General features: G+C 43.2%; 2 protein-coding genes across 5 annotated transcripts in view; one reads left to right on the plus strand and one right to left on the minus strand.

Annotated features, from left to right (window-relative positions):
• The window catches only part of glt1d1 (glycosyltransferase 1 domain containing 1), a 25,267-nt gene extending 21,241 nt beyond the window's left edge, over positions 1-4,026 (plus strand). For 2 of the 4 annotated variants that reach the window (XM_031848932.1, XM_031848934.1), the window contains 4 exons: positions 548-591; positions 1,003-1,186; positions 1,766-1,864; positions 3,533-4,026. In XM_031848932.1, the coding sequence (XP_031704792.1) occupies positions 548-591; positions 1,003-1,186; positions 1,766-1,864; positions 3,533-3,685 (480 nt within the window). In that variant the 3' untranslated portion in view covers positions 3,686-4,026. Of the gene's footprint in view, positions 1-547; positions 592-1,002; positions 1,187-1,765; positions 1,865-3,532 lie in introns of those variants that run through there. The other 2 variants (XM_031848933.1, XR_004212805.1) reach the window with 2 other exon arrangements.
• A 500-nt stretch (positions 4,027-4,526) lies between these two features.
• The window catches only part of LOC116384362 (transmembrane protein 132D), a 25,998-nt gene continuing 17,144 nt past the window's right edge, over positions 4,527-13,380 (minus strand). Inside the window, 6 exon segments of the mRNA XM_031848935.1 lie at positions 4,527-6,362; positions 6,454-6,645; positions 6,799-7,060; positions 7,335-7,540; positions 10,424-10,567; positions 12,433-12,625. Of these exon segments, the coding sequence (XP_031704795.1) occupies positions 5,049-6,362; positions 6,454-6,645; positions 6,799-7,060; positions 7,335-7,540; positions 10,424-10,567; positions 12,433-12,625 (2,311 nt within the window). The 3' untranslated portion in view covers positions 4,527-5,048.

The raw sequence follows: 13,380 nt of genomic DNA on the forward strand, positions 1-13,380 counted from the left end.
TATATATATATATGTGTATATGTATATATAGTGTCTGACTGGCCACGTCCTTCCCCTCAGTTTCACGAAGAACTGGTCTACAGAATCAGTACAGTGCTTAAATCATTTGTGTTTGCTGATACAGCCTTTATCTTGATCTATCCCCTGCTGGTTGTTCAATGGCTGCTAAATCCCAGATTACACCAGGATACAATTTTTTTTTCTCAGTTTAGATACTTTGATTTTAATGCAGACATGATTTAAAGCAGATTCCATTTAGAATTTCCATGAGCTATGAAATGCAAGAGAAACAAGTAGGAGCTTGCTTGGCAGCATCTTTGACCTAAATTGCTATGCTTTGACTTTTCTGTGGGCATGCTAATGCACGCAAATCCCACATTGCAATTAATCAGATTGGCCACCCACCCTACCCTGACCCCAATCTCTGAAAATACAGGATTTCACAGAGAATGATTTGATCTTGATATAAATGATTCATTGTGTCATTGTTTGTATTCCATCCTTCAGATTAAGTCACGGCTGACAGGTTTCTCTCTCTCTCTCTTAGATCGACCCCGTGTTTACTGTTGAAGTGGAAGCCGTTGTTAAAAAGTAAGCTTTCTTTTTTTGGGTTTTCCTTACCAGTTATAAATCCTATTAAAGGAGACTTGAGCTCTGACAATCAAGACTTTCCTCCTGCAAGAAATTTAAAGACTGCTTATCTCACTATTGATCCCATGTGGCACAAGAAAATATCTAAGCAAATGTAGCTCACCTTTATCTTGACATAATGTGTACAGAATGAAAATCTGAGAGTAGCACCAAGATCCTCTTTTTATTTTGTATCTGTCCTCCCACTCTTAAGTCTTAGCTGATCTTTTAGCTTGTTGCCAAGGGCCACAACACCACAACAATACTCTTTGCGGCAGGAAGCTGCCCTCTCTGGTTTACCTGGACTCTTGTGTGCATGCCCCCACATAGTGCATTTGTGTTTCCTTCCCTGAGCCTGTCACTGTCCTTTAGCATCATTCACGCCTCTGTTAGCCCTGAGTCACGCAGAACTGAGTTTTGCCGCTGCTTCTGCAGAACAGCAGGGGTGTTCTTGGCCCAGGAGAGGAGCCAACGGGAGCTTCATGCTGCCATGAAAAGGTGCTTCACCGTGGTTAACAGCTCCGTCTCAGAGGGCATGTCGGCGGCCATTTTGGAGGTAAACATCTTGCAGGCCCATGGCTAACTGGACAATAGCACGTCCTTCCTGACTTCAGTAATTCAGCTGCTGAACACAATTGTATATTTGTATAGCTCACGCAGTGTTTTGCTGAATATTTTGGTAATTTATCAAAATGTAAAATGAGAATTTGCCATCCAAAGCCCATAAAAATAATGTGAAACTGAGTGAATATTTACAGGAGTCGTTATCTCGCTGTTTCTTGCTGTGCTACAATGTTATCTGACCACTTCAGGGACAATTACCCAAATGAATTGCTTGACTCCCATTCCTGAGTGTGCAAAACCTGCAAATCCACTTAATCTCTTTTAAACACAGTCGATTAAGACAACCCACAGTGGGCTTAAAGTCTGATTAGTCCGTTAGCATATTTTCACTCAACAACCTGCTGAATGTATTAGCAGATACAGATGAATTATTCTGTAAGTAAACCAAGGCACTGAAGAGCAGAAGGGCTGAGCTGTACAACTTTCAAGGTGCTTAGTCTTTTGTTTTTTTATGATAATGACTGAATGAGTCGCAGCGACTTTTAAGCATTTAATGTCTCTGCACCAACAGGCAATGGATCTCGGGGTACCTGTGTGTGCCAGGGACATCCCAGGAAATGCAGCCGTAGTGCACCATGAGTTCACTGGCCTGCTGTACTCGTCTCCTCAGGTATGGTGACCGCATGCGTTAAGCCCTATTAAGCTGTCACATTGACTGTATTGATGGACTACAGAAGGGATTTACTGCCAACAGCTACTCCTGTCACCTCAACTAGCCCCGAAAAGTGCTTACTGCTAATACTGTAGGTAGAATTAAAGCACTGTATCCGGATGACTGAAGGTTAGGTATGTCCCCTTCCTGGCATAGATTTATCTTAAGAAAACTCTCACAACTTGAAGTTGGAAATCTTTACATCATTTTGTAAAACTTTGTACTTTAAATTCTTATCATTAGTCCAATCCAAGCAGATGAAATATAACAAAAGGAGCAGATGTTTCCCCAGGTGCTTAGATTAGGATCAAAAAGGGCAGCCTTCAGGGACGGAGCGAAGATACCGCATGTGGTGATGCAACACACGGCAGCATGCAGGAAAGTGCAAAGTGATGAGCTCCCATGGGAGCTTTTCAGTCTGATCTATAATGAGGTTTGATGCAAAAGAAAATATGGGTTAGGGGCTCGTTGATAGAGGGTTTGAGCGTGGTGCTGTCAAGACACCATGCTCTTGCGTGATGTTGTTGCTGTAAGGGTGGAGATAAGTCCTCTCCGGGGGGGGTCACGTGTGTTGAGCTCAGCTGCCAGGACGAAGCTCTCACAGATGGTTGTGGCAACTTGGGCTGGATAAACCACGACCTCAGCCAGGACCGATAGGCAGTCAGTGCTAGTCTTTCATTCAAAAACTTTTCCTGCAGTGGATCACGCTCAAAGACTTTGTCTGCGTGCTTTAAAACCCCCTCTTATGTTTGGTTGACAGTGTTTCTGGTTCTTTAAGCCTTCAAAGTAATTACACGAGGAGTGTAGGTATCAAGAAATGTGTCAGAAGAAAGAAACACACCAGCACTTTAAAGCTTTAAAGAGAAAAATGGCACTTCCTGCCTGGCTCAATCATTTGCAATAGGAGTGAAATGATTATAAGCGTGCTGTTTATAAATTGAGCTTTAATCTAGTTGCAGAGGATTTATAGCTCTCATATGGCCATACAGAGGAGCCGTTTCCTATCAATAGCCACTCCAGACGTAATCACATCACTTGAATGAAGTAAAGTGAATTGGCCTGCTGACTGGCAGTGGCTGAAACTGTGTGTGCCCATTGGCTCTCTTCTTCAGCAAGTGTTGGCTGCCATGTTGCAGGAACACTTCAAAGCACTTTCACTTCATTTTGTTGGAGGATTGTTTTCAGTCTGCTGGGCCAACAGATGAGCAACTAGGATTCAGGAAGCCATGTGGATACATCATATCTCAGTCAATGCTCAGCGATGACACCATTACTCATTTCTTAATTATCTCATTTTAATTCCCATCTTCGCCTCCCGTGTCCCTGTGACAGCTGGTGTGATGGTATTGTTAAACTGTGGTGGCAGCTATTAGGATAGACTGAAAAGGTCTATTGGACAGCGGTATGTGAATCTGGAGCCACAAATATCTCCATCCTTTGGCGACGTACAGACATTTTTTAAGTATTCACTAATCAGCGCACAGGCTCCTATCTGAGTTGTTGTTCTCGTGCCTTGGATGATCTTTTATGCTTTAAAAAAAAAACATATCTTCAGGCAACTTCAATGGCATGCTTTAAGTGGCATTTGGCAGTAAATGAGACTCGTTTTGCTTTTATCCCTGCCAGGAATTTGTGCATCAATCTCAGAGACTGTTGTCAGATCACGAGCTGAGAGAGAGAGTGGTGAGGAATGGAAAACTCTACGTGGAAGAGCATCACGGCCTGAAACAGGAGAGAGAAACCTACCAGCGGCTGGTGGACACTCTGCTCTTAGCGTAAGGTCACAGCGTTCAACCCCACTCTGTACTTTCTCAGGAACTGCAGCGACAGAGAGCGGGCCATAACACCGGTTTATTTATAGGTTAAATTATCACAAATGTCTTTTAAGAAATCGGGCTACAAAGACGCTGTACAAAATAATCCTATTTTATCTGCTCTGGCAGATTGAAATTATGCCGCAGAACACTTTGAACCAAAGACCCAGAGTAGATATGGTTGTCTTGTTAATATATTTTATGCATTTCAAAGTGTTGAAGTACTGTTATTTATGGTTTGGTATGAATATAAAACGGCATGTGTTCTCTGTTTATTCATTCTACTTAATAAAAGAGACAAACGGCTCCACTGGTTGTTTTTGCATGGTTGTTGATCTGAAAATGTATTTTCATTCCCTCTATTGAGACAAAAGTATCCAATTACTTACTTAACATTCTGAAAGTGCCATTAAATCTCGATCTTTCCTCAAATGCAGTGGATAAGCTTATCTACTCTCGCTAAAAGTGTTCCAGTCTGTATGCTACCAAATTATTTTTTGCACACATTCAAGGGGCTCTGCAAAAACTCAATTGGTTTAAAGGGCAGCAAAGGGTTCTTGTAATTTGCTGTTACAAAGGTTGATTTTGGCAGCAGGCTGGGGAATGGGCTGGTTAGGACAAACGTGAATGTTCTCTCAGAAGCTTTGCAGTATGCAATGTTTTTGTTGCAACTGTAAAATTAAGCATTACACAAAATATTGATGAACATCAATAACTTACATGCATACTGTTATCAGAGATCATATGCCTCTTCTTTTTTTTTAAAGTAGGTACTTAGCAGAAAAAAGTAAAAGGAAATATTCAAGACCATAGTGTTTTAATGAAAAACAAAATGAAAATTTGACATAAATATACAAAGAAATGGGTCTTGGATATTGCATAATAGCACATCCATTTCAGTTAGAAGAATGTTGAATCAAAGCCACATTCTTGGTGAAACCCATATACGTCAGACTGAGTTTTGTATTATAACTGGTAAATAATGAATTGTTTTTGTTGTTTGGTATACTTATTAAGTGTGTTTTTGTAGTGTGTATACCAGCAAGTGAGTACAAAAAAATGTAGAGAAGTTGATATCCACATGCATCATTAACATTTGGTGGCTTTAAACGTATAAATAAGACTCCCATCTGGTCAACCATCTACCACGCATCCACACTCTAATATTAACAATAATATACAGTACATGTAAAAGGCCTTGATAGGTAATGAAATGTAGAAGGGGGGAAATTCCAAAATCACATATTCTAGACAGTTATTGTTGACAAAGGCATTGAGGTGATCAAAGCCACGTCTACTGTACATGTGAGGTCTGATCAGGCTCTGTATTATAACTGGTCCCCAGCCTCTGTCATGGGCACTTGGGGTTCCTCCTCACAACTGTCCTGCTTCCCAACCCAGTGGATGCCATAGCCGTTCTCTCTGGGCGGGAGATGTGGCGAATGCTGGCGCTCCAGAGTGGAGAAGGTTGTGAACTGGACTCTCTTTCTCTTGCTGGTGGGCGAGTGGAGGGACTCGGTGTGCATAGGTTTGCTCCTGAGGGAGCCCATGCAGCTGAGGGGTGAGTCTGTGACGGAGGCTAGGCAACTGGGCCTCCTGGACAGAGAGGAAGTCTTATCAGGCCCAATGTCTATGACGGTGGTTGTAGTCTGGGAGTCTTGCTGGACAGGACTGCCTGGCACGCTCATCACCAGCTCAGCGTCTGTGCCGAGCCACACCCAGTCATGCCTGTGCCCTGTGGGCTCCTGGCCATGAGAGGGAGGCTTCTTGTGCCTGAACTTGACTACATATGAGATACAATTAACCAGAAAAACCAAGATGGCCAGGCAAAAGACGCCTAACAGAGCGTACATGCCAATCTCCAAGTCTGTGAGCGGCCTGTTGGCCAACATTTCTTCACCACCAGTTTCTACCTCCTCTGTCTCCTGCCCAGGTACCTCCGCCTTATTGGGGAAGTTATAGTTCACAAGGTTCCCAGGGGCCTTCACAGTGCTGGTAAAGCTAACACTGCTCATATCCTCCACTATCATATTGTCTAAGCCGTACGCTTTGCTGCCGTCACTTGGACTGTTCATCATGCTGATATTCACCAAGCTGGTAGGACTGCCGGGGTTTCCTGAATTGCCGGTCTTACCCACTCCTCCGAGGCTGCCGCTGGTGATGGAGGTTTGTTCTGTAGATTTGATCGTGGTTGTGATCTTCTGCATTGCACTCTCCTCTCTATCTAAGGTTGAGCTGCGTGGCGGAGGACCGTAGGACGGCTCCCTCTGCTTTCTCTCGCTGCCCACCTCTTCCCTATCGTTTCCATAGTCACTGCCGTTGTCCTTGATCCTAACAGTGCTGCTGTAATTGCCGTCTGGGCGCCGACTGTTCACTTGAAACTTGACCTTGAGGCTGCCGTTGCCCACCGCCACTGTGCTTTTGCGTTTGGACTTCTGGCATGACTCGCAGATGGACATCTCGACTCTGACCAGGACTCCCTCGCCCTCACCCTCTGCGACCACTGTGGGAAGAGTGCCCTGCACTGACACCACCCCCGGATCTAGAGATGTCACCGTCACTCTGTAGAAAGCCGGATTATAAATGTCAAGAGGAGTCTGGTTGCCATCACTGAACTGCACCCAGGCACTGACCAAAGCTTCCTGAAAGAAGAGAAAACAGGAGAAATTGTAATTGTGCTTTTGCTCATCTTTTAAATATTTCAATGGATTCAGTTTCAGATTCAATGGTTACCTGTTTGGGGGTCTGTAGAAACTCCTGAGTGCTTGTGGTAGCCAGGATGGCCCTATTGCTTCCGGTACTGAGCTGTAAAGTCATGGAGAGGCCTGCAACCAGCTGGACCCCCAAATCTGTGATAGTCACTTTGTCATCTACGACTTTGATAGTTGTCTTAGCCAAGATTGCGTCAGACAGTGGAGAAAACACCTGTCACAAACATTATCAGACACAGTAAATGAGTTAGGGGGGCCTCAGCCTTTATTTCTTTGCCAGGACAAGTTCAGTTCATGAGTTTCAAAGTAAAACAGAAGGAAACTACCCCATCAAGCCCTTTATCCAAGCAGTAGTTTAGTTCATTACCTGGATGGTGGTGGTCCCGAGGTCTCGTCCTGACAGCACCCTTCCTGCCTGCAACCTAGCCACTCGAGGGTCCTCCACCTTCATGAAGTATCGAACCAGCCTTGTGACATCCACCTGCCAATCGGAGCCCAGGAAATAAGCCTTAGGATCCCGAGGGTCTGCCTGCTCTGCCACGAAGTGAGTTAGCACCCGCACCAGGGCGTGCTGAAACTGAAGCATGCAGCCCTTTCCCTTCCTGTCTTCTTCACTGTTCCAGCCAGGTCTAGGACATGAGAACAAAAACACATGTGAAGTCACACCTGTCACATGGTAAATGCTTTTACCTGCTATTGTCCAATCACTCAAGCCTGTCTCTTTGCTTGATTAGATCACATTGAGATACTGCAACACATTATATAATGGAATCAAATCCCTAAACCCTTGGGAAAGATATGATTTGGATTTGTATGGGCTCAAGGACGCTTCTGGAAATCCCATCTAAAAACCAAATAAGGTGAGTTGTTGTGATAAACAAGTGGTTTATTTGTGTGTCTCACCTTTTTGAGGTTAGTATGGGTACCCTCCAGCTTTTGATCTGGCTCAGCTCGTTGTCAGACACCTCAATCTGGAGAGGGAGTCGGGGCATCCACACGTACAGTTCGAGCTGAGCACTCAGGTAGCTATAGGTAAAGTTCACCACCAACTTCACCTTGCCCTTCGTCTCTTTGCCATTCACGAAAACATAGTCGCACCTGTCTGACACCTGGATGGAAAGAGATGATATATAAAGGGAACAATCCATCAGAAAATGAATGTCATCATTTTAATTCCCCTTGTAACATCAAAGAGTTAGTATAGTACGCTTCTGTAAACAGTCTACATCAAACTCAGAATGAGATTGTTGTCCATGAAGGAGATAGTTAGATAGTTAGTCATCTAACCAATGACAAGAAATAATCAAATATTCTCATAAAAGTCACTATTTTAACAAATAGGCCATTCTTACAACAACAAATGGCCTTGCAGCAGTTTTGCACTGCATGTGTTACCACACTAATGTCAGCTAGCTGTAATAAACTGCTGCGATGATCACCGGTCCGAAGCGTTAGGAAGAGGCAGCATTGCAATTTTATGTTAATCTAAATATCATGTAGTGCAGTACTGAACATCACTCCTTCACAGCCAAATGCATTCATTACACCGTGATTTCAAAGGTGACCCTGGCAAGTTTGGGGCGACTGCTGAGAGATCTCATGGACATTTTGAGACACGAGTCAGGAGGTTTTCCTCGGTCCTCTCTACAGCCACTGATTTTAACAAATTGGATAATTAACGCAGCATTGCAATTCAGTCACCAGCCCCTGGAAGTGCACAGGGGAGAAACAAACCTAGTGAATATGACAGATAGCCTTCAGAGGAATACAAATAGCAATGATTTGCGTGCTCATCAGGGTGAACCCAACAGTTCGCGAGGAGATGTGCTGTCCCAGGGACATCTTGTGACAGTGCGTCTGAGCATCAGTCATCCTGCACCCATGACCAGAGCTTAAGCTTTAGAATGACCACATCACTATGTGTCATCCTCGCTGTGAGCTGAGATGCCCTCTTCCCTGCGAATAATCCTATGTTTGATATATATCCAAACAGCAGATTTACAACGCTGAAGCCCCTGAGCGGTTGTTATAGAAAATTTCTTATGCAAGCATGGAACAATAGACGAGGACTGATTTACTTCCAGTGAAGTCGTCTTTGAGTTGTTGTTGTTTTTTTGGTGTGGAGGCAGTCAACCAGTCATCCGTGATCTAAGACACGTTGCTCTTTTCTGCCTTTTCAGAGAGGCATCTTCCAGTGAACTTCCATGAGCCATGTTCAAATTTTATTCTGAAGCATCAGTTCAAAGGGAATGCCATTTTAAAGTGTCATCCGCCCACTCATCCTTGTCACAATCTCATTTTGCCTCCCAGAATATCCCTCGAGTGTTTTTGGTGTCAAAATAGATATTTGTTTAAAATGGGATTTGACTTTCATCACTGGGTACAGTATGAAAGACGGGCAGAAAGAAATGTAAAGAAATCCTGAAATGCACGCTTGACTGACACAACTGTGGCAAAAAAAACAAGTTAAATAAGTTTTGAATATGAATTAGGGGCAAATTACGTTCACCAGTTACATCGAGTTCAGGCTTGATGTCAATTTTGTCAAATTTCGACGCCATAAAAAGTCCTGATTAATCAACTAAGTACACATCTATGCTCAATATATACCTGCTTAAAATGTTCAAGTGTCAATACTTCAATCCTGAACTGATTAAAGAGAATGCTTATGTATGCACGTTGTAAGTCTCTCCATCATTCATGCACATCGGAAAAAGCTTTCCATCACGACAGATTCGACTTTTGCTTTTGTTTTGTCACATGAGCTAAACATTCTCGATAAATCCTTCCCCATCTATCACTAGCACATTTGATACTCTTCAGGCACACCAGAAGAGAAAAGATATCTGAGTCAAGCTTTTAGACTAAGAAGATTAAAGGAATATTTGTGACTGAAGCTGCTCTCTGGTCAGCAAATACACTGAGAGCTATACTGTAGGCTTAGAACAGCGAAGACGGCTACACCGCGGGGTTGAAAAGAATGATTCAGTCCAGCCTCTTGACATCCTCATATAGTCCTACTTTTGTTACAACTGACACCCATCAGGACTCAATACATATGAGCACTTACTGTATACACTGTATTGTGAATATCCTCATGGAGCAACACTGAACAGAATACTACATTATTAGCCGAGACATTTGTTGTTTGCTTCATGTGCTGTGGGACATATTTGACTAGTTAAAAATGAATTAAAAAACATTAGCTGGCCTGTAGTCCACTGCATGTCTTTATTCTTTGTCTACAATGTCCTTACAGCCTCTGACCGGAGCATTCAGGGGCCTGACTTTCAATTTCATCAATAATCAAAGTTGGCTTTTTAGCCGTGCTCAGGTTCACAGGACAAAAGTGACAAGTCACTGGATGGGAGCACAGTGGCAGACTGAGGTCATTTGAGGGGAGCGATTTAGCTCAGTGGTTGTTCATTGTCGGGAGATTGATGGCCGATGTTGTCGGAGCCGAGCTAATAGTTTGTTTTACTGTGTGGAAAAGAGACGGGGAGCCGGGGTGACTTTGGTACAACTTATTTGTCTGCATCTGTCTTTACCATCAAACATATAACCGACCCTGCCTCGATGGAGCCTTTTTTTAACAGCCACTCTAAATTGCCCTCCTGCCTGGGAGCTTTAGGGTGGGCAGACAAGACACAAATGTCTCACATTCTTCCATTTATGGCTGCTAGTAAAGTTTTTGTTCTCAGTTAACCATTTACTAGTAGTGATTTAACATTTTTCACTCGATACTTCTGCAGCGAAAGTGATTAAGGTCGAGTATAAAAAGTGTTTAAAAAAAGACACACACACAAAAGAAACAGCAATTTCACCTCTTAACTTTTCATAATCATTACATCCCCATAATTAAATGATTTTGAAAACGCTACGATATAAACACTGAAATGTGGGAAACAAAAGAAACAAAAAATCAGAAAGTTATTGTTTCCTCTACAATATGTAGTGGCGGGTATCAAAGGAGGAGGAGGAGTAAATCCTACCTTGAGTACATCTTCATCCTCAGAGCTACAGTCTGTGTAGTCAGAAACATCAGTGACCATTCCATCTTCTTCCACGGCTACTGTCCTCACAGGCATCACCACTTTCTTTCCAGTCAGAACAGCGGTATTCAGGATCTCTGTGTCCTACGAAGAGGCCAGGGAAACCAGCCATCAAGTCAGTACATATTTCTTAGTCCCATCTGACAACAAATAACATGCAATCATTTGGTTTGTTTTCATTTAACATTTCAGACATTTGGCTAATGATTTCATGTAGTGCAAAAAGTTATTTTGGGATATGGACCACTTTGGGGTGCAAGTAGAGGAAGGCAGGAGGAGACGGGGGCGATGAAGTGTGACTCAGCGATCCTGATAAGGTGAGAAGGCCAGTCCCCCTTTGGCCAGGTCACCTCATGGAATAGAAAGCTAATCTTGGACTTTTCTGCACAGGTATATCCCTCAGAGCGCTGTCATATCTGCTCAAACATGATCTAAATAAATGGAATAAAAATAACCTCTGCAGATATACAGTACAGCCTGTTCTTTCATGCTCAAAGTGTTATTAAATAGGGCTGCTGTGGCAGGTAGAGCAGAGTGGTCCCCTTATCGCAATCAATCCCTTATCAATCCCTGCGTCCCCTTGTCCGAGTGTCCCTGAGTCCAGCAACTTGCATGGTAAGTGGCTTCAAGTGGTGAAGCGTTTTTATAAAAATTGTAATTGATATGAATTATTGTTAGTACTGTATAGTGGTAGTATATTTCTGTCTCACTCGGTGTGTGTTTGTACAGACATGCATTTGTATGCACGCATGGAAAATCAGTATGAAGTATGAAAATAGAGCAGATGGATATGTGTGGTAAATTAGTACGAGAGCAGTGGAGCGCAGCCAGGTCAAGTTCTGTGAATGATCCGTTGAACCTAATTTAAAGAGACGCTTGGCCACTCAGTGCGAAAATGAAGCAGATGGATATGTGTCTGTCCACTGTAACATTGGTTTAAATGAAGCTGAAATATCTGAACATCATTTTGTCATTAAAATATAGTTAAAAAATACAGATCTGAAGCCTGTGTCAGGGAGGCTTTCGCCATTATACAGAAGTATTGAGCAGCAGCACTAGATGGAGTTCACAGAGCTGAGCTAAGAGTAATCAGTCAGCGCTAATGTCCCCTCGAGCCAACCATCAAATCTCCTCGTGTTTGGCCCTCTGCCTGAGGTCAGCTTCTAATCCAAAAGAGAGATGAACCATGTCAAATTCACGAATCAGGATACTGTGTAGCATATCCTCATAACGTCGGGCACTCAGGCACAAGTATGATGGATATGCGGCAGACTGGACATACAGAGCAAGTAAACTGCTGCCCAAACATATAGCATAAAAATTGACTTTTAATTGTACATATTTTATCAAAAATATTTGATGGAATAAATGCTAAGAAATAGAAAAAAGGTGGTCTGAGTGTATTATGGGACAGGTTGTTATTGTCATTCCTGCAAACAATGGCGTACTAAGAAGTCACCGGCCGCAGGTGACACATAACTCAATATTGTGATTTAAAGTGGTGTAAACTCTTGTGTAGTGCTCCGTATTTAGTGGTGGGGATTATATCATGGATTAATTATAGAGGTAGCATGATAAAGAGGCCCGCGGCACCAAAATAGAAGCACATGAAGCAGCTGTTAGGAGGAGAGGATGACCACATAGGCTATTGTACGCCAGAACAGAGCAGAAAAACACAGAAGAGACACATCAGCTAGTTGACAGTCAACAACACAAGGTCAGTCTCTGCTCGAAATAGAACCCATTTACTAAACAATCCAAAGCATATCCAGCCTTTTGTGTATGCAAACCAGACACGAATGGATCAGAGCAAAGTGCATTTTGTGATATTTTCATGCATCAACGCTCAAAAGGATGGTGTTGGCGTTATTGGAAACACTGCTGTCAGTAACGTCGATGTTGGTTTTAACAATGATTAGGTGTGACATGAGAGCTGTCAGCTAACTCACCATTACAAGAGGGGCCAGGCCAACAAAGTCTCTCTGGGTAGTATAGAGCATCATGGCTCCTTCAGTCTTGGCTACAGTTTTGGAATCAGATGGTAGTTCCAGCCTCCATATGATCACCTGACTGTCGAGAGGACTGCTCAGCTCCTCCACCTCAAAGTCCATCTGAAGCACCTCCAGCAGACTGCTCTCAAGCCTGAATGGGACGGAGCAGGAGGAGTGTCAGATATGCAAACCCTGCATGCATTCATACCAGTCTACATATTACTATGATATGCAAATACAAATCATCAAAACAACACACTGTGAAATAGATGTTACTGCAGCTCCTCATTGTCGTATTATGTTATCATCATTTGCTGGAAGAAGTGCCACATTTGTGTTTTCAATGTGTGAGGGATCTAATTTTCCCAACTTCTTGGTAATGCAAATTAGCAACAGAAAGAGAGAATCTCTCCATCACAGCCAGCCACTGATACTTGATAGGATTATTTCACCATTGGGGTTTGCAATTATCTCGGCACACGTTAAATTCCTGTTGAGATAAATGTCTGACGAAAGGTGCAGTAATTATACCGCAGTGTATCCTGCACCTCAGCCTGTGGCTCATTGCTCTCAGTGCAGACAAATCTATGTGATCATATGTGAAAATGGATAACTGAAGGGATACATTATCAGCCTGGATGACCAACACCAAACTTTATAATGTTTAATCACTTAAAGCCCTGACCAGAGGGCAAAAGTGCAACCAACAAATGTGATGTGGTGACATTGCTGCTGCGACATATTGACAGCTCAGAATGCATCTGTTATGTTCAAAACTTCTCAAACAAAAGGTGAAGGAAAAAGCCCAGCTCCTTGTTCAGAGGAGAAGAAGCATGCAGAGGAGAAGCGGCAGCCCCCCCCCCGTTAACACACCCACCCCACCCCCCACCCACCCACCCCCTCTCC

This window comes from Anarrhichthys ocellatus, unplaced genomic scaffold (genome assembly GCF_004355925.1).
Source record: "Anarrhichthys ocellatus isolate YVR2014 unplaced genomic scaffold, GSC_Weel_1.0 scaffold9, whole genome shotgun sequence".
NCBI lineage: Eukaryota > Metazoa > Chordata > Actinopteri > Perciformes > Anarhichadidae > Anarrhichthys > Anarrhichthys ocellatus.